The sequence below is a fragment of the Cylas formicarius genome, unplaced genomic scaffold (assembly GCF_029955315.1).
Source record: "Cylas formicarius isolate icCylForm1 unplaced genomic scaffold, icCylForm1.1 PGA_scaffold_10__41_contigs__length_53128322, whole genome shotgun sequence".
In the NCBI taxonomy this organism is placed as follows: domain Eukaryota; kingdom Metazoa; phylum Arthropoda; class Insecta; order Coleoptera; family Brentidae; genus Cylas; species Cylas formicarius.
In genome coordinates this window covers 14,431,292-14,457,579 of record NW_026844214.1, presented here as the reverse complement: position 1 = coordinate 14,457,579, position 26,288 = coordinate 14,431,292, and the positions used below count along the sequence as shown (strand labels likewise).

General features: G+C 34.3%; 1 protein-coding gene across 1 annotated transcript; it reads right to left on the bottom strand.

The window, feature by feature from the left end:
- Nucleotides 1–284: 284 nt before the first annotated feature.
- LOC132708297 (actin-binding protein WASF1-like) lies at nucleotides 285–20,007 on the bottom strand. Its single transcript, XM_060680542.1, has 6 exons — nucleotides 19,940–20,007; nucleotides 19,584–19,876; nucleotides 13,342–13,494; nucleotides 5,211–5,497; nucleotides 2,372–2,537; nucleotides 285–388 (listed from the first exon to the last, which is right to left on the bottom strand). The coding sequence occupies exons 1-6, from the start codon at nucleotides 20,005–20,007 to the stop codon at nucleotides 285–287; spliced, it is 1,071 nt and encodes a 356-aa protein (XP_060536525.1).
- Nucleotides 20,008–26,288: the final 6,281 nt, after the last annotated feature.

The window sequence follows — 26,288 nt, the reverse complement described above, 5'->3', positions numbered from 1 at the left end:
TGTGTCGTTCGATACTGACATGATCTTTAGGAACCCTGTACTGGTTCTTCACGCTATAAGGAATTTCGCTTCCAACCGTTCATTCGCAGTGCCGTGTTGCCGAGTCGTTTTAGATTTCTATGAAAATCGTCGCAAAGCACTTTTTTTTTGTTAACGCTATGGAAAATTTTACGGAGCGGCAATAAGCGAGTTCAACGTGGGGTTGTTTGGCCTGCAGGTATCTTTCTCTGGCTTAAACAGTGACCGAAGGATAAAGTCATGCGATATTTTCTCACAATAACCAACTAAACTGAATCCTTATCGATCGACATTAGGATCGCGGCGGGCACCTTCCGCTCCGTACAATCCGCGCGTTTCCTTAAATCCATCCCTGTCGGAGACGCGACAGCTGCGGGTTGATCACTAGATGAGGGTCAGCGCGGTAGCTATTTCGGCGGGCGAGCAGGTCCGCACTCAGGTTCTCGTTTGGGGACAAAATTATTTTTCATATTGGCAGCAAAATAGTCAACTTTACACACAAATCGGTACTTACAAGTAATTGTCAGAATGGAAAGTCAACCTCACGCATTCTATTTACCTTTAGCATCAATTTCTAATATTACATTTTTTGGCGTATCCTAAAGTAAGCAAATATCAAAGTGTGTGATCACTGTGATTTTGTGAATTTATCCACTTTTTGTAGATTGCATTAAATGCTTGAAGAATTTGATTATATCTCGGACATGTTGAAAATCCATTGAAAAGGGCCAATTCAAACAAAGGAATCCATTTGACAAAGATACCGTAATTCGGACTTTTTTGCCTCCTCTAATTGAAGACTTGCTGATATCGTAGTTTTCTCATGCTCTCCATTTTGCAATGAGTCGTCTTTAAAATTCCATGCATTCCATTTTGGAGCTAATATTAATTGTAGAACGATTAGGTGATTTTGTTAAATTTCCAAACTTAGCACAAGAATTCAAATTAAATACCACCAGATTGTTTCTTGATGTATTAACTGACTACACTCATAAAAATTTCAAATCCTGTTGGCGACAATGCTGAAGAAAGTTCTGAACCATAAATGGAAATAATGGATATTATGATTCAGCGCCCCGTCTCAAATCATAACCAGTTATCAATAAAAGTACTTCACTTGTTAGGATGGAAATAGGCATATGCCTGTAGACATTATTTTTTAACTCCAGTATTGCTGTCAGGTATCTACTTATTTTATTATATATTTAAAATGTGTGAATTTACAAGTAAATCAAAAATAAGTCAGATATAATTCAGCCCATATAAATACCAGAAATATTATGGAAAGGTTATTTGGAACGTGTCTTCAAAGCAGTTTGCGAACCAAGATAGACACTTCACCACGTTAATTTACCAATCGGATTTTGAATTTTGAACATTTTAAATTTCCTAAAAAGAATTTTCTTTTCTTGCAAAATAAAAAAAACTTAATAACAATTTTAATATGTTCTACTTCTTATTTGAATATGTTTGTTTCTCAATTTTTCTTTTTATTGTTTGTGAGTTTGATTGTCCTGTGCCCGTTTTAAATGTCCTTAAAATGTCTACATACTTTTTAAATGATTGTTCATCCAAACCGTTATCGAAGCTGTTCATTTTTGGAAAAATAATCTGGCAAGCAACACTTGCAGCATTACAACCTCTCGTTTTTCCTCAAATGCAATGCAATGCATTTGCATCTCTCCTATCAATTTTAAATTTCTTAATCAAATATGTTAAATCTCCTCACATTACAAGCTTTCTTCTCTCCAATTAATCATTTTGAATTGTTCGTGAATCTTTAGGTTTGAAACTGCTTCAATTAATTTCAGAACAATGGGCTGAGTTTTAACTAAAATTTTCGAAAAATATGTCCCATGAATATGAATATTACTTCCAGTTTTCACGCCTCGTTTTTTAGCTGCGCTGACAAATCCTAAAATCACTTCTATCACTCATATACTTTTTTTTCTTCACCATGTAGCAGGCTTCCAGTACCGTACCGATTGGTCAGGTGTTCTATTGCCGTCGGCAGGATATTTCGATAATTGCCATCAAAAGTCCAAATGATATACTTTAAATCATACCATACCCACTTTTCACCATATATATTATATGTGGTTTTAAAGAAATAACATACAATACATCGGCAATACATATCATACGAGTATACCGTAGGTTTGCAAAATAGATTGGTAGTAGATTGGCGAATTAGTAATAAAGTGCAGCGGCGGAACACAAAGATTCATCAGTTTTCTGGTACCCTTTGTAAAAGTAATAAGGGCAATGCATTTCCAGGGCGAATTAATCCGGGTGAGCAGACGGGCATCTGCGAATTACTTCGACATACACACACATACACACACGCGCGCACAAGCGTGCAGATCACGCCGGTGGTCGTAGGTGGCGGGTGACGCGCGAGGGTTGGGGCAGGGGGACGGAGGCGGCAAGGGGTCGGGGGTGGTCAGGAGACGGCCGGGATGTGGGGGAGCGAGGAGGGAGACCGCAGGCAGGGGCACAATGGCCGCGACAGCCCGCGGCTACATGGACGGTTCGGCGAGTAGCGAAGGTCCGCGGGAACAGGGCCGGATTTTCCTCAAACTTTCGTGCCAAATTAAATTCCGGAATTTTTCTTATGAGCATGCGATAATTTTCGAACGGTGACTAGCGAATCTGAATCTGAATCGAAGGACTCCTCATTGGATATGGGACATAATTGTGTCCTTTTTCTTTTGATACGTTGAATTTTTGCTTTGTTAAATTATTATTCAAAATCGAAATTTCAGCAGCGACTTATTAATTTGTTAAAGCATAATATGGAACTGAAAAATTAAGTTTATTGCTTTTTTTGGAATTTTTCGGTTATGATTCACATGTTTTATTTTGACCTGACAAATTAGAATTTTTCATCAACTTAAAACCGACCTATCAAAAAAAAAACACTCAGACCAAGATATAATTTTTATTTCTGAAGGATCCAATATCAGCTGCGCAATAAGCACAAACAAGACTTCTTTTCGATCTTTTTCAGACTTAATTGAACATTTAAATAATTATTATAACTTAATTTTTAATGAATCTGCTTAACCCCAGTTAATATCCCCACAGAACTGATCAAGTAAGAAACAAAAAAGCTATATGAGCACATAACCAGGTTCTTCCAAAAATGCATAAACAGCAGATATACCTCAGAGGAACGGAAATTATCATCATCATACCTTACCCCATTCAGAAGAAAGGTACCAAAGGAAACTGTGACAACTATCGAGGGATCACGAGCACAATCAGTCGGAATGATCAGATTAAAATGGCACAAAATTACGACGACCCTAAAAGCTAGTCGAAGAGTATAAGAAATGGGTTGTGTGGCGGTATGCATTATCAAATCGTGCTCAACTTATAAATCAATGACAGGAATACCCAAGGCAGGAAGGACATAGCAATGGTAAACAGCGTCTTAAAAATTACAAGACGAAATCAACAGCTAATTTATCTATCATAAAAAGCATAGTTACAAATAGTTGTGGGATATGGCAGCTAACAGAAAAACCCATTAGAATGCTGGAGGCAACAGATCGATTTCTGGAAAAGAGCGACAGGAAAATCTTGAACTTGAAAAAATCCTAAATGAAGCGATCAACAGCAAAACAACGAAAGTGGTGCGGACATATCCAAAGAATGGAAAATCAGCGACTGCCTAAACAGACTTGGACACCTACTGGGAGAAGAGAGAGAGAGAAAGGACAACAAGGAGTTCTAGAGAGGGCATTGACAGGGTAATCAGAGAAAAGGGATATGGAGAGATAGAGAGATCAATGGCGATTGGGGAACGGATGACATCGAACGACGTTTCGAACCCGATGATACTTATTTGAGAAATTTTAAAGAATTTTTAGCGTAGAAGGTCAAGGAGAATAGGAAAGTAAACTGTTCTCGCCTTAGAGTAAAAATACCTAGACGGTCAAGAAAAATACACAAGTGTAACACAAGTGACACAGGTGATTACATATGTAGTAATGTTAGTAATCAAAATTATTAAATCGTATTACTATTATTTAAGATTTATCGCCTCAGCTAAAAATACATTAGAAAACTGGTAGCAGTATTCATATTCTTATTCATTCAACACTTTAGTCGAGGGTAAATATATTATTATCAGAGAATATTTATAATATTTATTTAAGTTTTTTAGGGTACGCTATTGTATAGTTAATTAAAATTCATCTGGACAAGAGAAAAAAATTAGCTACTGTAGTTTCGAACCAAATGATAGAAAGAGATGCAGAGAGTGTAATGCCACAAGTATTCCAATTTGTGTTCAATTCTGAATTTGTTACAAATTATTTTGCATGAAAGATAATTTAGCGAATATGTTTATCTTTTTACAAAACTTTTGTTTTGCTGGGTAAATAAAAAACAAAATATAATTGCCTAAATAACGTGTCAGTCTATTTGATTTTTTTTTACTTACTTTATATTTTATTCCACTTGTCTTCGAGATTTTGGCATTTAATTTTTCTGCCACCGATAATTAAACTCACCTTTATATTTGACATATTTATTACATTTATTTACATTTACTATTATTATCATCATTATTAATTTTATTATTAACTATCAGAATAATAAAAGTGTAACCGCTACGCGTCGCCAATATATTAGACTTAGCAGTCAAAGAAAAAATCAGGTGCCCAGCATCCTTGTGATAATGTCGTGGAACTTCGGCAAAGCACTGCAGTGGCAATCAACTATATCAACCAGCCAAAAATCATACAATTAAAGTTTACGAAATATGTGTTTCAAAAAAGTGGCCTTATTTGGAATATCAAAATAATTTAAGTTATTTTTATCGCTGCATTAAATGAAAAGAACTCTTATCATCTTTAATTTTTATGTTCCAATAAAATAAAAATCACCTATTTTTTTTCCTATTTTTGACAATATCTCAACAGCTAATGGAATAGCATATAAAGTGTGTTACACACTTGTAATCAGAATAAATAATAGGCTGCTACCTCAGAAAATTGTTACTGTTTTGTTTTACAAATGACTTAGGAAAAAACTTGACTGGTAACCCTACCTGTTGTTTTTCAATTTACCTTGATATATTTAAAAATAAAAATGTTACAGTCGATCAAAATGTTTTCAAGATAACTTGAAGGCATGGTACCTGATTACCGACTAAATGAGTGTATTTTTCCCCGAATCGGTACCAATAATCTTCGTTCCGAATTCTCACCGAATTCGAGGGAGTAATCAAATAACACACCGCCTAGCGTTGGTTCGTCTAACGGGTATCCCGGGGGGCTAGTGGGTTGGGGCTGTCTCGTAGGGTGGGGGACGGGGGCCGACGGGCGACAGCAGGCCTGCGGGCGGCCGACGTTAAGGGATGGACGCTTTTCGGGAGAGATGTTGCAGACCCGCGATCGCGGAGCGTTGGCGGCCCGTAGGGGTCGGAGGAGGGAAGAGAGGGAAGCCGGGGATCGCGGCAGAGTAATCCCTGGAAACGGACGGGGTTGGGGGAGGGGACGTGTCGCTCCGGTCCAAACTTAGGCGTTCGCTCTCTATAAATTTCCGAAATTCGCCCCCGAAGCCTGGCAAGAGGGAGACGGCAATACCTACGCGCGCTTTAAATTACTTTATTTTTTCCATTAAGAATGAATAGAATTCACTTTCTCTCAAAAAATGAATCCCAGTTATATGTAAAGATTGTTGGTTTCATTTACACATCTAAAAAAAAACTACATTTCAGAAAAAAAAATTATTTGTTTCAAGAAGTTACTACACTAAAATGCAGATTTATAATTAATCTAAGAAAATATTATTCCGTATCCAACAAGATCAGGCACCAACCAAATATTTTTTATTAATGATTTATTTTTGCGTCTTCAAAATAATATAATAAAAAAAATAAAAAAAAAGTTTTTATCGCCCAACGTGTTAATTTTTTAGATTTGGATTAAAATTTATATATTAAAAGACTATTAAAATAATTTTAATCCAAAACCGAAAATAAAATAATTTTTTCTACTCCCGTCTGTAAAATACCTAATACCGATCTAGCGTGCGGGAAGAGTCATTTTACCACGTCAGTTTTGTTTCCCACGGATCCGAGCCACATCGGATATTTCCGGGATTTTACCGCACGGGTTTGGGAGCAATCGGATGTTTCCGGAGATATGGCCCACGCCTTGAATTTTGACGTTTGTCAATTCTGACCGTCATGTTATTGAATGTATCTTGTTGTTTTGCGAAAATGTACCCAAAAACTAACGGTCGTAGAAAAAGTATAGTATTCAACCCTTTCGGTAAACTTTTTAATTCACTCGTTTATTAAACACTAGCTCCGCTACGCTCCGCTCGTGCCAAATATACTCCTGACTCAAATGTCGTTTAGCGCACTCGTTGCATAATATACTATATCAAGTTAGCTCCAAGAGTTTCCTCCAATTACAAATCTCTTCGCGATCATTTCAAATCTCGTTTTTTAATAAATAATAATGAATATTTTTACCATCTCTTTGAATCACTAAAACCCACAAGAGTTCAACAATTCACATGGCCGCTGACAGTTCGTCCATTCCTGGCAAATCCTGTTGAATGTTCAGGGAATATTACGCCACAAGTTTGGTAAATGTCATTGAGTTTTGATTTGCCACGAGCGGAGTGCAGCGGAACAAGTGCTTAATAAACGAACGATTTAAAAAGTTTATCAAATGTATTTCATAGTATAGTTTTTTGCAAAACAACACGAATACATTCACCGGGTGACGTGTGACATGATCGTCAAAATTGATAAACGGCAAATTTCAAGCTGTGGGTAATATCTCTAAATACAACCGAAACCCGTGGGTAATTTTATAGTAGGACGTAGAAAAAAAGAGTTAAATGTGTGGAGATCATAGAAAGAAAATGACGCAAAGCACAAATTAGTGTGTGACATTAATACGGGATAAATTTATAGGGCTCTGAATTTTTATTATTATAATTCCATTTTCTGTCTCTGTAATCACTTCCCTCTGTATCCCTTTAGTTGCAAGACTTGGATTAATAGTGGTCTATTAACGTAATATCAAATAAAGTGTAAACACCATAGAGCTACTATCCATGCAGATAATGCTGCTGCTACTTATGAAGCAACTATGAAAGAAGGTCCATTCAACATGCACATGCACGAGATTAGAAATCTCGTTTTCAACCAATGACGAAAATATCAATGCAGCGCATTAATTTTACCTTAAAGTGCATCCCAAAGAGTATAAGATAGAGGGGAAGGTCGCGTATACTCTCATCTAATATTGTGTCCAAGTACTGTCATGGCGATTTAAAGTAATGCGTCACACTGAAAATACTACAGTAGCTTGTAATGGATAACAGCACTTTATTTATTTAGTACCTTCTAAAGTAAGAAAAATTCAAATGTCAACGCCTAAATCTTTAAGGCTGCACCAAGGGGCTAGAACGATAGGTCGATTGTGTAGCCGAATTAACAGGATGGAGAAGAAATTTGTTGTAAAACAAAAAATGAAGCAAGAGGTTGACTTAATAATACATACATCGTCAAATTATTTGTTATGTTGTTTATTATAAGTTGCTGGCGAAATTTCTACATATACCAACTATAATGACTTTGAATGAATACCAGAAAGATTTTCCCACCACTCCAGGATTAAATTGAACTGTATTAAATCAACTGAAAGATACGTTTGCAAGAAGCACTCCTTAGGATCGTCTTGTTAGCGTTTTATTCGACTAAAAAGTTTCGCTACTGAAGTACACTATGATGCGGCCAAAGACATGTTCCACGGTTATGCTGATGATGGAGAACAGCGTACAAATGAAATAGCCCATTGTGCATTAGTAGCAATGATAACTTGGATTAATAAACCAATGAAGCAAACGATTGAATAATGGTTGGTTCATCAGACGTGATCTCAAAAAGACTGAGACTGTAACATAAAAAAAAGTAAACAACAGGAAATTGTCTAAATTCGCAAAATCAACTAGTGAAAAAATACCAATGAAAAAACCAAAGCAAAGTGACGACCAAAGAGGAGAAATAGAGGATGAAGTACCATTCAAAAAATCAAACCAAAGTGAATATCAATAAAAAATAAATTAAGGAGAAGATTGAGTAAAATATATATATTTTAGTTATCTGCTGTAGTCATGTAAGCAAAAATATTTTAATATGTTTCATTTAATTTTTATATACGTTAAAGCATATTTTCGTATCTACATTTCTTTTACTAAAATATATTTTTTCATATCACTAAGCGCAGCGATAGACTTTTAGCCGTTTCAGCAGTGATTAGTAAAGGATTGTGTTCTTTGAAAAATTTTATTATTATAACTAATAGGTGTCTTTTAAGAAAACTTTTATATTATGAGAGAACTTATGTTTTTAAATAGAATAAAATTTATCGTATATGAAATGATTTACTAAAAAAAGCGTGCTTTTAACTGATTTTTGCATACAATTATTGTTATAATAATAGTTTTGGTTAGTTCATTATTTTAAGATTATAATTAATTTTTTTTTATTACTATGTATTTTCAGATGTGTATTCTGTTATTATGTATTATGTATTATCAGTTTTCATTCCATTTAATAAATTTCAATAATTTTCAACTATTTCGAAATAATTTTTTTTTCACGTTTTACCTTTCATAATTTCCCTCCATCTTATACTCTTTGGTCCAGTCAAAGCAGTTCAGTACTAGATGTCGTAAGTTTTGTTTGTCAGTTTTGAAATTGCTATTTATGGTTAGTATAGCTAAGACATACCGATACTTATGGTTAATATAGGTAAGACATACGGATAATTTTTAATTACGTCACTGTACGTGACGTAACTGCACAACTGCTCTGACTGAAGTACATTATATTATCTAATAGCTATATGGTGAACACAAATCCAAACTGCAACCCTGCAATCGTAGCTTGTACGGTGGTTTTTTACCAGCTTATTTTAATGCATTCACGTATTTTGGTTCAAATTTGACTAGGTCTTACTTGTTATTTTAGAGCCGACATGCAAGACAAAAGGTGCAAAATAATTGTTTTCTTTTAGACTTATGAACATTATTATGAGATTTTTATTTCCAGAAGTGTCTGCTTCTTAAATCATATTTTATTTGATTTAGTTTTATATTTTTGGTCAAAATTATTGCATTCTCAGTACATCCAAGAAGTTTTCGGGATGTATTTTTTAGGCACTAAGTTTTGAGGTTATAAATAATACCCTATTGTTAATGGACATATTTCTTGTACTGCGTTGTAATTTATTATAAGTTTTACGGACCCGAAATGACATACTTTGTTATATAACAATTTTGATTTGTTAGATTTACCTTGAAATACATGATAATAAACTAGCATAACTAAACTTTAAGCAAAAAATTTCAGAGAAAATTAAAAAAATATATTGTTAAAAGGACCTTCAAATATAAGAAAAATAGCTGTTCTGATGGCATCTGTGTCAAAATAAATCAATTTTCTATCAATGCTAATTTATTTTCATTACAGTTATTGTGTGTAACTTTAGTTCAGTTTAGTTTTAGTGCTCATGAATTTGTCAAATTATGTTCCTACGCTGTAGATTAAAAAACTAGTCAAATATTGTAATTACCATCCTTATACAACAGTATTGAAGTATTTCAGAAAGTATCACTTTTATAAAAAGAAATGGCATTTTTATTATAGAAAGATAAATATTTATTTTAGATTTATCAAATGTATTTACGAATTATTCAAGAGTATTTTAAAAATAACAATTGTATTCTCGATTGTAGCAAAGTCATATTAAAAATATCATGTCTAGTTTAGAAATCATATAATGCATGTTTGTAATGTTATATTACATTATGCAAAACAATGGAACATCCTAAATATATCTTTGATAGAATAGAAGCGAATAAACGGTTTTTTCTTTTTTAAAATAGAACACTCTGTACATTATTATATATTTGGAAGTGTCTGTTTGCTAAATATTGACTATCAAATATCGAACATTTTGTCACTTTGGCAACTGACTTCCACATAGAGCATCACAAACAGTTTTCATTCGTTTGTAAGCTACACATTAATTTAAAAATTGATTGCCGCTTTCTTAAAATAAAATGGCCTTTTTAAACTACACTGAATCTTTATCGAATTTAAGTAGAAATTCGGAAGTACAAATGAAGTTTTCCAAAATGAAAATGATTATTTCTTTATGTAAATGACGATTTTTTAAATAGAAATGACTATTCTAAAATTAGTACATTTAGATCTTTTCTAAACCAATACTTGTAAATGGGGAAGAAATAAATTGGCTAAAAATAGCAAAAAAAATTATAGTAAGTTATAGTAGGTTTAAATTTCAATTTCCTGATATCTATACGTATTAATATAAATATTCATGTTTGTTTATAATCAGTACCGACAAATTTGCTTAACAGATTAATGTATATTATTTATTTTCTGAAATCTTACCCCCAGATATATTTTTTAAATAAAAATTATTTAACACACTTATGTGTCACAAAAAGTTTTGTGCGCATGCGAGACATCACTGAACTGGAAATTCAAAACTCTTTCCAAAAATCGAAAAATCCAAGATGATGACCATAAGAAAAATGAAAATTAAGGCGAGGTCCGAGATAAAAAAAAGACGATTGACGAATGTCATACACGCAATCTTACTCTTCTTAAAAAAGTTACTATATCACATTATGACAGCTGTCAATTTAACCGTTTCGGATTTACTGGCTGTATTGCCCAAACCAATTAACAATAGGTATAACAGGATGTTTTCTAATCGAATGTTAATAATTAAAAGGGCGATTTCCGGGTCCATTTTCCCGGGTAGCAGAGGGTCATCAAAATGGCAATAACTAGTCACCAAATTACGAAAATCTTTTTAGTCTCGTCTATACCGTTTGTATTTAACATTTTTCTCTAAATAGTATATTTCAGAAAAAAATATAATAGAAGACTGTTCTTTTTTATGTTTGCAATTAATTTACAGTTAATGATATAACATCATATTCTAACCACAAGGTAAATAATAAACGAAGAATCGATAATATGAATATGAAAATTTAAAAAAACACCACTTACTTTTAACATTTTTTTGCAAAATTGTCTGTTAATAAAGTAGTAACAACGATTTTGAAAAAAAGTAAAACATAGAATCCAGATAAGTTGTTGAAAGTGTCCTCCACCTTGAAGGATTCACGATTCAGCACTTTTCCTCATATTGCGGCGCACTCTTTGAAGTATACCTTTAGTGTTTCTTATTAAATTGCAGGAAACTGTTATACGATCCTTCAGCTTTTCTACAGTGTTAACTGGGTTGCGATAAACCAGACTTTTCAGGTTCCCCCCATAAGAAAAACTCCAAACTATTTAAATTTGGGGACCTAGTGGGCCATGGTTGAGGTCAGCCGCGACCTACCCATCAATTACTAAACGTGTCATTTGAATATTTTTTTACTGCAACACTAAAGTGAGCAAGCGTGCCCTTATGCGTGAACCACAGCCTATTTCTAATTACATGTAGTACTTCTTTTAGCAATATTGGCGAATCCTCTTCTAAAAACCGGCGATAATTACGGCCCTTTAGCGTTTCTGACAGGACAAAGGGTCCAATTAAGTAATTTCCAACAATTCCAGCAAAAACATTTACGGCCCAAATGCGGTTATTGTGGAAATTTCTGGAAAAGTTAGCTTCATCTGTAAATAGTATTTCTTGGTCAAACAAGGGATAACAATTTTGTCCAAAAATCATTGACAAATATTAATACGCAAGGTAAAATTTCTGGGAAGTAATGCTTTTAAACTTTTAATATGATATGGATAAAATAGAAAATCGTGCAAAATTTTCCAAACCAAGAAATGCGAGATATTCAGATTATTTCCAATTTTTCTAGTATTAAGTTCAGGATTTTCATCAATAGAATTCAAAACTGCTTCTTCAATTCTTCAGTTCTCCCAAGTTCTAAAGTACCTGTTTCGGTCAACCTTCTATAGGTTTTTCCAATAAGAGGTGTTATTTTGATATTCATAGAAAAATGGCATCTTCTGAAATAAATGATGATTGTTTCAATGTAAAGAGGAAGCTATGCCATTAATAATGGAAAACAATATCAGCCAAATGGCCGCCATGGTTACGCTTTTCATAAAATTTTAAGTCACCAAATCGCAAACTGCTGTATGCCTCAATATCTTCACGAGTTCCATCTTTGACGTGGCCCCAAAGGAAGAAGCAGCAAGGTGTTAAATCACAAGATTCCGGTGACCAATTCTGATCACCTTTTCGAGATATAACACGGTCCGGACACTTTACCGGTAAAAGATCGATGGTTTCGTTGCTTGTGTGGCACGTAGCGCCGTCTGTGAACTTTATAAGCCTTAAGACCCAAGTCTTTGTGCAAAATATGGTGTAATTACGTTTGCGGAATGTCCAATTCCCAAGAATGACGAGGCATGGATAAACTTGGGTTTTCTTCAACACTTTGGGCTACAGCACCAATATTCTCAATTGTTATTGAGCGATGTGCACCGGTTTTATTCTTCACATCATAACAGACCAAATTTTTCTTCCAATTTCTGTACTGCGGACCGACAAGGTGCTTCACGCTCAAAACTGACTTAGTTTTACGAAATTTTCACCATTTTTATAGTGAATTTTAATAATTTCAATGCGTCGTTGATGCTTGTACATTTCTGTTATTTTTAATAACGTGGTTCCTACTTAAGAAATATCAGCTTCAAAAATAACTTCCACCGAAATAGCTATTCAAAATAACACCTCTTATTTGAAAAAATTGGCCTATCTGACTTGATTTGATTTATTTTTATTATTGCAAATATGAAAATAACAGTATCTCAAAAACAAGTGGAATAAAATATATAGTTGCAATAAGAATAACGCGTTTTATTGAATAAGGATAAAATAAACAATGTTCCATTTATAAAAATCTCATTAGGCTGAGATCTCAGAAAATTATTAGTGTTTTGTTAATCATGTCATTTAGGAAAACAAGCTTAGCTGCTAACAATTATGTGATAGAATTTGAAAACCTTAACTTAACCCAACATTTTGGTTTTTTATTTATTTATTTTTATTTACCTCGATATTATTAAAAGTTACAGCCAACCAAAGTGTTATCAAGGTAGATAGAAGGCACGGTATTGGCATTCGGGCGCAAATACGTTTTTCAATAAAACGACAACGCGGGTGCGATGGTTGGACTTGCAAAAAGATTTGGCCAAAGTCCGGCGAGCAGCTGTCGCGTCGCGAATAAGGGTTCGAACCTCCCTCGTCCTTCCCCCGGCCGCCCGCGATCGTCACCCACCCCGCCGTCCCCCCGCGCGACCGTCACGCACTCGCGGAGGCGGCCGGGGACTCGAGGTCAGCTCCGGCCCCCCCATCTGCGCGTTTAGCGAGGGATGGGATGGATTGGGATGGGGATCGTTGGGCTCTAGGTGGCATCCAGAAAACGGACTTACTATGTGAACGATCGCGAGTTGTCAAAACCATCGAAGTTTATAAATTCATATTACACTTTAGCGCTCCAAAGTATTTTTCTACTCCCGTCTGTAAAATACCTCATTACCCAGCGATCTAGCGTGCGGGAAGCGTCACTTTACCATGTAAGTTTCGTTTCCTATGAATCCGAGCCACTTCGGACATTTCCGGGATTTTACTGCACGGATTTGGGAGCAATCGCATGTTTTCAGACATTTTACAGCACGGTGTGAATTTGGAGGTTTATCAATTCTAACGGTCATGTCAGTGAATGTATTCATGTTGTTTTACAAAAATGTACCCAAAAATTAATACACAGAAAAATGTTATGCAATATATCAGACAATTTAAATACTACGTGCCATGAGCTACAATTAAAATTAGTTGATTTGTCAGTAAGTAAACTGTTCGCATGAACTTTAGTGGATTTTACAGTTTTTGTATTAATATCTTGCGAAAACCAACTGTATCATTTTCAAAAATATCCATGTCTCATCAGTACAATCAAAACGAAATTGAAGGTTGGGACCTGCTTTTTATTGCTTTTACGATCTGAAAAATCTAATCCTGCATCCTTAGATGATTTTTCTTCCAATTACAGTCTTTTTCTTGAAATAAACTACTTAATGATCAATTGTAAAAGGTTAATAAACAACATGACGTTTTAAAATTGTTTTTATTCCGTTGTTCATACGAAGTATCCAATAATACATCTTTCTCTGTCTAACGTTGTCTAACGTACACTGTTAAAATGAGACAACTAGTAAATATTTCGTTTGAATGGTACGAAATTTAGAAATCCGATCATCTGTTATCATTTTTAATTTTTTAAATTGTGATTTTTTGCCACGGTCGTTAGAAACAGTATAGTATGTATAGCACGTTTGGTAATAATGAGTTGACTCATGAGTTTATTTGACACGAGCGGAGCGCAGCGGAGCAAATTTTTAATAAACGTGTGAGTTAAAAAGTTTACCGAACAAGTTGCATGCTATACTTTTTCTAATACCGTTAGTTTTTGGGTACATTTTCGCAAAATAACACGATTACATTCACTGACATGACCGTCAGAATTGACAAACGTCAAAATTCAAAGCGTGGGAAACATTCGATTGCTTCCAAATCCGTGCGGTAAAATTCCGGAAATGTCCGAAGTGGTTCAGATCCGTGGGAAACGAAACTGACGTGGTAAAGTGACGCTTCCCGCACTCTAGATCGGTGGGTAATTGGGTATTTTACAGACGGGATCAGAAAAACTCTTTACCACGTCAGTTTTGTTTTCCATGTATCCGAGCAACTTCGGACATTTCCGGGATTTTACCGTATGGGTTTGGGAGCAATCGGATGTTGTCGGAGATATTTCCCGCGCTTTGAATTTTGACGTTTGTCAATTCTGACAGTCATGTCGTGTGGTTTGCAAAAATGCACCCAAAAACCAACGGTCGTAGAAAAAGTATAGTATACAACACGTTCGGAAAATTTTTAAAGTCACTCGTTTAGTAAACACTCGTGAGTCAAATGCCGTTTACCGCATAATGTACCATTCAAATGCATAAGGAATTTAATAGAATTTTTTATCATAATATTTTAAAAATACTCACCCAAACTAAAAGGAACAAAAATCACTGCTCCGTTCAGTTGCAGGATATGACTGTTGTCTTTTCTTCACGTGCATGTAAAAGCAAAAATCTGAAGTACCCGGTTGTTTATAAAAATAACAACAACAAAGTTTGAAATTATGATTTTTTGACAATTTTGTTCTTACTATTTACAAATCTTCTGGATATAGTTTCAACCGCTTGGTAAAATTGAAAGTGGCAGACGAGACTTATTTGTTGCATATTTTCTCCATGAAGTTTGTGAAGCAACATTTACTGATCGCGCTTAATATAAAGCGTTCGTTTCGCCGTTTATATTAGAATAACAATTCTGGAAGTCCAAAGTCATACAATGAAGTTCTTTTGGTTCTATTTTGTCAGTTAACAACTGATAAACCATTTGCATTTGTGATTCAAATACAACCAAACCACAAACAAAAAATAAAAAAAAATTATCAGCTATTTTCAGAGGTTAGAAATTGCTGCACATGCGAAGGCTCATTTTGTTTTCCAATATTTGCTTCAAAGTCTTATGTAGTACCGTGCGTTCAATCTATTTTTATAACGTTTTCATTGGCTTCTAGGGTTAGTAGCAAAACACCAATAATTATATTTTATCAGCGTTCAGTAGAACCCGTTATTATATAACACTCTTTATATTTTAATCAACTTGTTTTCGAGATATTTACAGTAATAGATCGAAAATAGGTAATTTTTTCGTAAATTTAAATTGTATGATTTTTGGCACTTCCGATTGATTGCTAGAATAATTCTTTGCCGAAATTCTACTACATCACAAGGAATTCTGTGTACCCGAATTTTTATGTGCTCCCAAAAGAATAAACCAAACCATCGAATATTCCATATTTTAGAAAGAAAATTTTTAACCCACTTGATATTGTTGTGTGATATATATTATTTGTGTTGATATTTTTAGGCGCAGATCTCCAGATCTACAAATATCGGATTCAAAATATATGTAGGTCAACCGGGGTAATTGTAAATAGGGGCAATTGTAAACGCTACCTAAAATGAGTTTAAATTTACCTTCAAATTCCAACGCCGCGACTCTTCGAGGAGATTTCCCCTGCTACTATTATTTAAGGGACTACTTTGTTTTGACGAGTTTGTTTGGCTAGATGCATGTGCTTCTCAAACCTCTGCAAAAATTTCGTTTTTTCGTTTAGCACAAGTGTTAAAAAGTGTATGTATATGAATTACTATCAAGGTAAGTGGTACTTCGACAATTTTCCAAAAGTAATCATAATTTTGGGGTAAATATAAACACGCTTTTTATTTTTTTTAATGTTTCAGATGCCTCGAAAATATGTGCGCAAGGCAAATGGGCGAGCATATACAAAAGAAGACCTCATTAATTCCGTGACAGATGTTCAGAACCACAACAAGCGGCAAGCTCAAGAATATTATAATGTCCCTATTACAGTAATTTCCCAAAGGATTAATGGACGCAAAACTTCCATGGAATCCACTGATCCAGGCTGCAAAACAGCTCTCTCTCCCCAGAGCGAAAAACCAAGAAACAAAAATCAATCACTGTAGCATCAAATACAATGGAAAAGTCAAAGACACTGAAGAAGCCTGGAAAAAAGGAAGATATAAAAAAGAAGAGGCAGAAAAAAACAGAGCGTTCCTCAATTGATGATGATTCAATTTATCACTCTGAAGAGCACTTATCAAATTTGAAAAATGGTGATTTTGTTCATGTCAAATACGACAAAATACGACTATACATAAATACTTGTGTTCTGTAGAAGATAGTGACATTAAAGTAGTAGCTCTCAAATATATTGACGAAACATACCAAAATTTCAATATCAATCAAATTGATGATAGTTTTGTCTCTCACGAGCAAATATTGGGAGTTCTACCTATTCCCATAATTAAAATGAAAGGCGAGAGAATATTTTATAATTTTGAAAATAAAGTGCCTTATTCGTGAAATACTCTTTATTTTAATACTGACTTTGTTATTTGTTTTTTAACAATTTTGTAATAAATTGGACCTAGGTTTTCAAAAATAAACGTCGAATAAACTATTCGAAATGGAGTTTTTTTCAAGCTTACTACTAGGTTATAAGGCTATTGTTCACATATTCCCCTCAAGAAAATGCATTCTCTTGAACCTGTTTCGTGATATATGTTTACATTTGCCCCAGAGTGGCCGGAGTAATTTTTTTAAAGTAGTCTTGGATTTTTCTTTTTAATATTATTCTGCACTTTTGAGTTTAACGGTCTAAACAATGCCCCAAAAGTTATTTTGCAGTTAATATTAGAACAGTAGAGTCAGAATCGTTTCATATTACCCCCGTTGACCTACCTACAACCCACTACCATACATTAACCTACTCCTTTTGACTACTCCTACTGACTTTTGAGTTCTTATTTCTATTCTGGGATTATTTATAGATTATTTCATCGGTCCGTAATACATATATTTTTTAATTATTTTCGTTATATCTATTTAAAAATTCCTGCATTAGTCTTATAGGTTTCAATAAATGTAATTTATATTCCTTCAACACTGAGTGCATGTGGAAATATCAGTTTGCGGCAGTTTGTGGTAACGATTTGGAGACTTTTGCACTGGTGCGTTTAGAAGAGGTCTCTTCTTACTTTTGAATTCAAGAAATAGCTAATAAAAATTTAATTAAAACAAAAAAAGTGTTTGGTTAAACATCAATTAGAAATGAATTATATTTTAATTTGAATTAAAATTTTTAATTTTCGGAATGTCGCAACTTTCTCCAGGAAGGTGTGCAAAATTTCATATTGATTGCGCAAAATTCAGAGACTCTAATGGTATACAAATTTTTAATTTGGTGCAGTGTCACTCTGTGTTATTAATAATTCGATGAATACTGAAATATTAGCAGTATAAAAATATGTTAAAGTAGTACGCCGGCGAGGCATCGATCCCTAACTTCTTTAAGTAGTATAAATATACAGTACATTTACATAAATTCTCCTTTTGGTACAATCATCCATCGTATTACTAAACTGAAACAAGGGCTCATAGAGGGAGAGCAGAAGACTCTCATTTTTTGCGCAAACCGGGAACTTCTTCGATCTGTTATAGGAAAACTAAAAGTGGCAAAAAATTGATAATTTGGAATTAAACTAATATTAGTGGGGGCAATCCCGCTACAATATTTTTAAGACGGCGGCACTTCCGGAAAGTGGGTGTCAGATTTCTTGCTTTAAATGGAATACGATTATTGCTTTTTTGGATGCTTCGGAATATTGTGGACATGAAAAATAGTCTATACCTGAATTTTCGGGATTTCTGACATTCCGATAGTTTGTCAAAAATGAAGTTTGCATATCTGTACATTTTTCCATATGGAATTCTTTAACATTTTGTTGAACAAATTTTGTTAGTAATTTCGATTATTATTAATACAGAAAATTTAAACAAATAATAAATAAAATAAAATTGCCAAAAATCTTTATTCCAATAGAAACCATCAATTTTTTATAATCTTATGCTATTTACAATAAGGTAAAACTGAACTGAACTGAAGTTGAAACTGAACTGAAACTGAAACGTCAATAAAATCGATGCCGGAGGAATCCTGAAGATTTGTAAAAAGTATTGATAATAATTTTTATATGGCATCTGACAACAACCTTTTTTGTTTTTTTACGCCGCGTCAGTCCCGCCTTTCGTCATGGTTAGCTCATATTAATTAAACATTAAAAACAGATCAAGTGGACAAAAATGAAACGGCAATATCTCAACATTATAAATATTCCGTATATACAACCTAATACAAAATAACCGCTAATTTATAAACGTAGTAAAAGGTTAAGGATTATGAAAATAGGTGGTTTATTTTAAATTTCTTTTTAATTATTATTTTTATTAATAATCGAAATTTCCAAATTTGTTAACTATTTTTTCTGTAGGGTAAGTTTAATAGAGCAAAGGGGAAAATTTACATATATTGTTAGGCTTACGAACGTCATTTTGGACGTTTGAGTGTTAAATATCACAGAACAGTGACATTTAGAAGGATATTGTGCATGAGATATCTCTAGAAATCTCCGAGGAATCGTACACAGCAATAATACATCGGGTGTTCTATTTAAATTAAGAAAGCCGACACCCGTTTTCAATATATCAGGATGTTGCGCCATCTTGAACATTTTTAACCGGATTGCTCCCACGAACATTAGGGTCATTGCACATTTTCAAATTTTTGCTGCTGACTCCCTGTATATGGGCCATTGGCGATCGTCTTTGAACAAAAGCGAAAGAGAAGGAAGGGAAACTGCCTGTTTTGTTCGACGTCGACTTAATTTTGGCGAACAGGAAGCGTTTCCAGAGGAACGGCCTGGGTTTTTCGGGAAACAAAGGAAAGTCTCCGGCCTGACGGTACACCTACGTGGGGTTTTCCATTCGCTCCGCTCGCCTACCCCGGTGAAGGGAGGCGGGGGGATCCCGACCGACGTCCGTTAAGCTCCCCCACGGTCCCCGTACGGCGGCAGTCGCCCGACCGCCCACCCGCCGCCCCACGGTTTACGGCCTCCGCGCTACAGGGCGACGTAATTATTGACGGCCGATGCCGAACCGCCGCTGCGAAACGACCGTTCGCTGGTTCGGTCGGCGCCCCGAGCGACGCTACACAAATTTCGAGAGGGAAGAGGAAAAAAAATATAGAAAAACGTGGACGGGAACGCCCGGTTTTCCTAGCGACGGTGGCGTCGGCGGCGGCGATGCCGGAGGAACCCTCCGAACGCGGGCTTGATTATATCGAAGGCGTAGTTTTAATTATACGGGGTGTCGCGTGAAATATTTTATTTTACGTGCCGGTCGGATCGAATGTTCTTTGTTTCAGATTACGCAACTGCGCCACCCTATTCGAGTATTTCATTTTCCCGATTTTAAAATTTTGGTTATGATAGTATCGATTTATAACGACGAGGACTGCATTATAATTTATTAATTAATAATAACTAGAAGACTACTGGGAACAAAAATAATAATGAAAAACAAAAAAATAAAAACAAGGGGACGCAAATGTTTGTAAAGGGGACAGAACCAGTTAAGCAGAGAACAAATACAACATCGCATGGTTTGTCACAAACTATTTCGTCTTGACTTTTGACGGTAATTACTGAAATAATCTACTGACAGTAATAAAACATCTTAACAGTCGGTACTTTAAGAAAAATATATACATTAAATATTATATTATATTAGGTTAACATTAGTACTACGAGAATATAAGATAAGATTTGATTCAAAATTCAATTTTGTTTCACTCTCACAGTCGTCATTAAAGTTGGGTATATTGGGCTCTATGTTATTTTAAATTTTAAGATGCTGCACTGCATTTTTGAGCTACCAATTTATTACATTCCGACCTAAAGTCTTACTTACTTATTTCATGTCACAAATGCTCTATGGGGTTGAATATACAATGATATGGAGGAAGATGTTTGTTTTATAATAGGATGAATTTAAAATTTCCAAAAGTTGTCCTTTCCTGTAACTAAATTCAAAATAAATAGCATTTTGTAAAAAATTATTTTTGAATTTTAGTTTTTTTAACTACTTTATGGTGCTTTTTGTAGCAGGTGACTGGGATAGCATGTGTAATCCATTCCAATAACACTGTTATACACAATATTTTAAACAGATAATTTTGAAACCAGTCTTTAAAAACTTTTGTATATAGATAGTCCAAGCTAGAGTGTTAATATGCTTAACAAGAAGACAACAGCAAGGAGTTTGGAATAAATCCAGCGTGAATTATGCTGTTTCGTGGGCTAATAATTATATTCGTTTAATCTAGTTCCAACCTCCTTTTTAGTCTATCCAAAGTAGAAACAATCTGGTTTTGATAAAGTTCCAGATTCTTTTAATATTTTTGTTTAGTTAATCCTCTACTTAATAAATATTCATACACATTTTGACAATTGACGTATATAATGGAAAAATTAGTCATATACTCGTAAGGAGCTGTTCCGAAACACACATAATGATCGACATCCACCTGACTCGATCCTGTCTAGTCCCTTACCTAGGAATAAATCATTGGTGGTTAAGTTTACTCAGCAATCGGTGTGGACATCGTAATTACTTTCTGGGGAAGGGTCCATCAAAAGCCAAGAGTATATACTTTGAAACACACCATACAATGTATCCAGTTTCAAAAAATTCCAGTCAGAACAAATTTCATCTTTTTTTTTATCTCAATTATTATTTATCAATATTTGTCATGATTCAATGGTTCAGAAGGTTAATTTACTCGGTACAAAGTCGTCAGCATATTTCTAATTACTTACAAATTTCAGAATGACAATGCATAACAGATTTAAGTTCCATATGATAGTTATGTTATACCATCATTAAAAAGGAGTGCTTTCCTTGCCTATCTAACAAAGTTTCATTTTGAATGAGTTTTCATGGTATAAACTTAGGACATTAAGGCCTACTTACGGTACCGCAGCACAGAAAAGAATTTTTTAAATATCTTACTCTTATAATTTGAAGGACTCATTGAATGAATCCAGTTTCGCCGAGACCTGTTGTGTATTCAAGAATAGACTAAAACGAATCTTCCTACAGTCTCATTTATTTTGGATTTGTCTTAATCAAATAAAATTAAATAATTTTGGTAACACGCATATATATTAATGTTTTTGCTACCAGCTACCTCTACCCACTTTTTTTCTTTATATTTTGAATTATATATTAACTTAGTTTCGCCTTCTGATTCTATACTACAAATATTGAGGCTTAAACAGTATCTGGGAAAACCAGGTGGTTGACTATCATAAAAGCCTTTGGCTACAATTTTGTCACGCGAACATGTTACTTTGTATTTCTTGAAATGTTATTTATTCAATAAACCTATTGTTATTATTATAACGCAAAATTCTTGCTCTGATTGTTCGACAAATCGTACAACAATTGCCCCATCATTAATCCTTCTGTATACTTGTAGTACAATAATCGTCCTAATCAAATCTGAAATCCAGCCTGGCCCGGACAGTGAAAAAGCACTCGGAAACTCGAACCGAACGGCAAACTCATTCGTCATCGTGTTTTGATTCGCCCTCTTTAAAGAATTACAGCCCTTTAAAATTTCATTAGCTTTACTCGGTCGGCATAAACAGACGCAACAAGTGTCTATAAAAATCAGATATACCTATACATACGTATATTATCCAATGCGTTTATGTAAATAGCTTTACGCCGGGGGCCAAATAAATTTATTCTGTTGAAAATTTGTAATTTCGGATTATTTTTTAGGGGCTCGTTTTTCTGACGAGCGTTTTAATTGGAGGAGGGGGCTCCTGCCAAACCAACATTTTTTTGTTTTATAATAGTTCGTGAAACGTTCTCGTTAATTTTACAAAAAAAAATTAAACTTACAAGGTAACACTATAGTCTATAGCTTAGCACTTTCCTGCAGTGTTTATAAACACCTAACAAAGAAAAAACTGTCTCTCTTTACCTTTTTGATTTTTATTTTGACAGTATTATCAAAATGTCTTATTAAATATTATAACGACTCAAAAACTCTGAAAATTTCCTATGACGACTTAGTTTTATTTGGCGCGAAAAAATTACCAAATTATTTCATATTTCACCCTTCCTAAAAGTGAGTATCCAGTTCAGAGCACTTTAAAATGCAATTTTAATCAAAATCTTAACCTTTTTTTTATTTTCAATTAAAATGCAAAACATTTTATTTGCACATTTTTGACATGCGATATTCTTCCTTTTTAATGAAGGAATTTATGGCAATTCGAAAAAACATAACAATAGCCGCCATAGACCTAAAAGGGCGGGCCACGTTCACCAGGTTCGCTTTTAAAAACTATTATAAAACTTACCCAGGTGTCTGATAACACCATTGCTTTTGCAATAAAATCCAAAGTGATTTTGGAATACTTATGATTTTATAAGTTGAATTGAAAAATATTAAAGCGCAAATGTCAAATATCAATTATGCAATTATAACTTCACTTTTCAGTAGTTGCTTATTTATCTGTTCTATAGTGAAGTATGTTTATTTTGCTTTAATTATCTAGATAAAGTGTCTTTTAACAAATGACACTAGTAATATATTTTCTTAGAGCAAATATACAGTTTTTTTATTTTAATAAGGGAAAAACTTAAATGTATTTTCCATTCTCCTATTTTTTTCTAAGTTCGACCTTTTTACTGAAAACATGTTGCCCAACAGCGACTATAATTGTTTTTTTTTAAACAACAAAAATAAATTTAATTTAATAAATTAATAACCTTTACAGAATGAAACAAAAGGGAGAGGGAGGGAGGGAGGGAGGCAGGGAGGCAGGGAGAGAGATTATTGGATATGTTATATAAGCAACGGGATAAACACAATTTTAAAACGTTATGTTGTTTAACTTTTAAAATTGATCGTTAAGTAGTTTATTTAAAGAAAAAGACTGTAATTGGAAGAAAAATCATCCAAGGATAGAGCTTTTAAAAGGATTAAATTTTTAAAATCGTATAAGCAAGAAAAAGCATCAATTTTGTTTTGTTTGTACTAATGAGACATGGATATTTGAAAATGGTACAATCGGTCTTGTGTGGAAAACAAATTATAAATGTCACTTTACTTACCGACTAGTCAACTAGATTTATAGCACGTAGTATTTAAATTGTCTGGTATGGTGCATAATATTTTTCTGTGTGTTAGTTTTTGGGTACATTTTCGCAAAACAACACGAATTTATTCACTGACAGGACCGTCAGAATTAACAAACGTCAAAATTCAAACCGTGCTGTAAAATCTCCGAAAACATCCGATTGCTCCCAAACCCGTGCGGTAAAATCCCGGAAATGTCTGAAGTGGCTCCAATACGTGGGAAACGAAACTGACGTGGTAGATCGGTGTGTAATTAGGTATGTTACAGACGGGAGTAGAAAATATTTTTGAACGTTTTCAATGCTAGCGGCATATTTTGCGTATTTAGGATTTCACGCTACAAAAGAATATTGAAGAACCAGTCTTACAATAGTACACAGAAAAACAATTGTAATTGTTAGTCAAATCCTCAAATTCCGCATTGCTCATTGATTTTTCCATGTAGCTACTAAACAAATAGAGTCCCTGCCTATGCTGATAGCACAGGAAGAAACTATGTAAAAAAAATTGGGAAAGTCCATTGAATCTGCGCATGCGCGAGATTTAAAATCTCATTTTTAACCGATGATTTGAAGAGTATTCGACAACCAATATGGCCACTGACAGATCGCCAATATAAATGTGCTCAGATTTCGTTAAATGAATTAAGTGTGTGGAAATCGCTATTTAGAAAGAAAATGGCGCAAAGTGGGGATTAGTGGGTGAAATATTCAATCATGAGCGAAAAATCATTATCTTCTCTACGAAACAATCAAAGCCGCTTGCGGTGCACCAATTTTTAAGGGCTACGTAGTAAGACTACTATGTTATCTAATAGCTATATGGATTTTTTAAAACAATAACCAACCTTATTTTAAAATATACCAAAAAGCAAAGCTCCTAAACGGAAGCCTTGAGGGATTTCACTTGTAACAAAAAATATTTTAGATTTACAATTATTGAGAGTTACATACTGCTGCAGAGGTCAGTACACACCAAAATTTTCAAGAACAGTTTGTTGAAACAGACCGACTTTTAAAAAATTCAAACTGATTGTATCAATTTTATTTTATTTCTCAGTTCGGTAATTCGTGTACTGTTTTCCATTTTTCGTGTTTGGACGGTGATATTTTGAAAATACGGAAGTACTATAGTGGCTAATAGAGGATTAATTTAGAGAGTTACTTTTGTGTGGAGAAGTATATCATTGATCGATCGTATGAAATTGCTCTAATAACTAAGGAATTAATCAAGGAAGATTTTTGAGCTGGATGATGATGTGACATTGCAATGCAGGTATCGATCAGTAAGAGTTGGTTTTCAATAGACGGAATATGAAGGCTAATAATTATAATAATTAATTACGGAGTTATTTTGTGTAAGTGATTTGGTGAAGTGTAGTTTAGTCTCAACCCTAATCTCTAAACCAGTAATTAACACATCTCACCTTCTCTCATACAATTAGTTTAGTTAGTTTTGTAGGTAGTCATGTTTCGTTTAAAACTTTTTGATGAATCCTCTTAATGAATCCTTTACTTACTAAACATTCATATACATTTTTCACAATTTGTTTTGCATCTAATGACAAGATATTTTGACGCGACATAACGACAAAATTAGTGATATACTCATAGGAAGCTTTTTCGAAATGCACATTAAAACTGGTTATCCAACACTGCTATAATGAAGCCGATACGTGCCCTATATCCCCCTGATTCGCCTGTGTTTTGTCCCTTACGTATTATTGCTTGTTGCGTTTACCCAGTAACAATAGGTATGAAGGTGGTAAATACTTCTTGGAGGAGAGTCCGTCAAAAGCGAAAATGATATACCTTGAGACATACTTTACCTGCAAGTTACTGCATTATGTCTATCGCCTATAAATCCTCCAACTCAATCGCAATTTAAAGAGCCGAATTATTTACGAACCAAATAATGCCGAACGTATCATTAGGCTGGCACGATGGTACCTATTTGATTTTGCCGGTATAACCACGTGGATCACACGAGCTATTTTATAACGGAAGGTCGTTATGCTCGTCCGTCTTTGTCCCGTACGCGTATATGCAACCCCTGTTTGTTTTATTACTTTTATTCCGGTTAACAAACTGCCGAGCAACAACAGGTGGTTACAAATAACTCTCTCGCGTACAACGGGAAAATTGCAAAGGATACGAGTAACGTAATGCCACTTTAAAAAGTCGTCAAGAATAAATGCGTTTTACATTGGTCACATGTGGTGGCGGCCTCCACGTGGAAATTCTGCCTTTTGATTTTTGACAAATTGATTGTTGCTTTGGTATTGCGTTGTTGGTTGTTAATTTTGCCGTATAAGCCACTTATTGAGTTTAGTTCGTAAGTTTAATCGTAACTTTACTCCGTTAACCCTGTTTCGTTTGTATTAAGTTGACCTTAGTTAAATAAAACGTTTACAGTTTTTAAGTTGATAAAATGATTAGATTGTCAATCTAAAATTTTCTACCCTATTTGTTTTCTCCAGACTACTAAGAATTATTGTTTAAGTAATTCCCAAACTGATTTTTTAA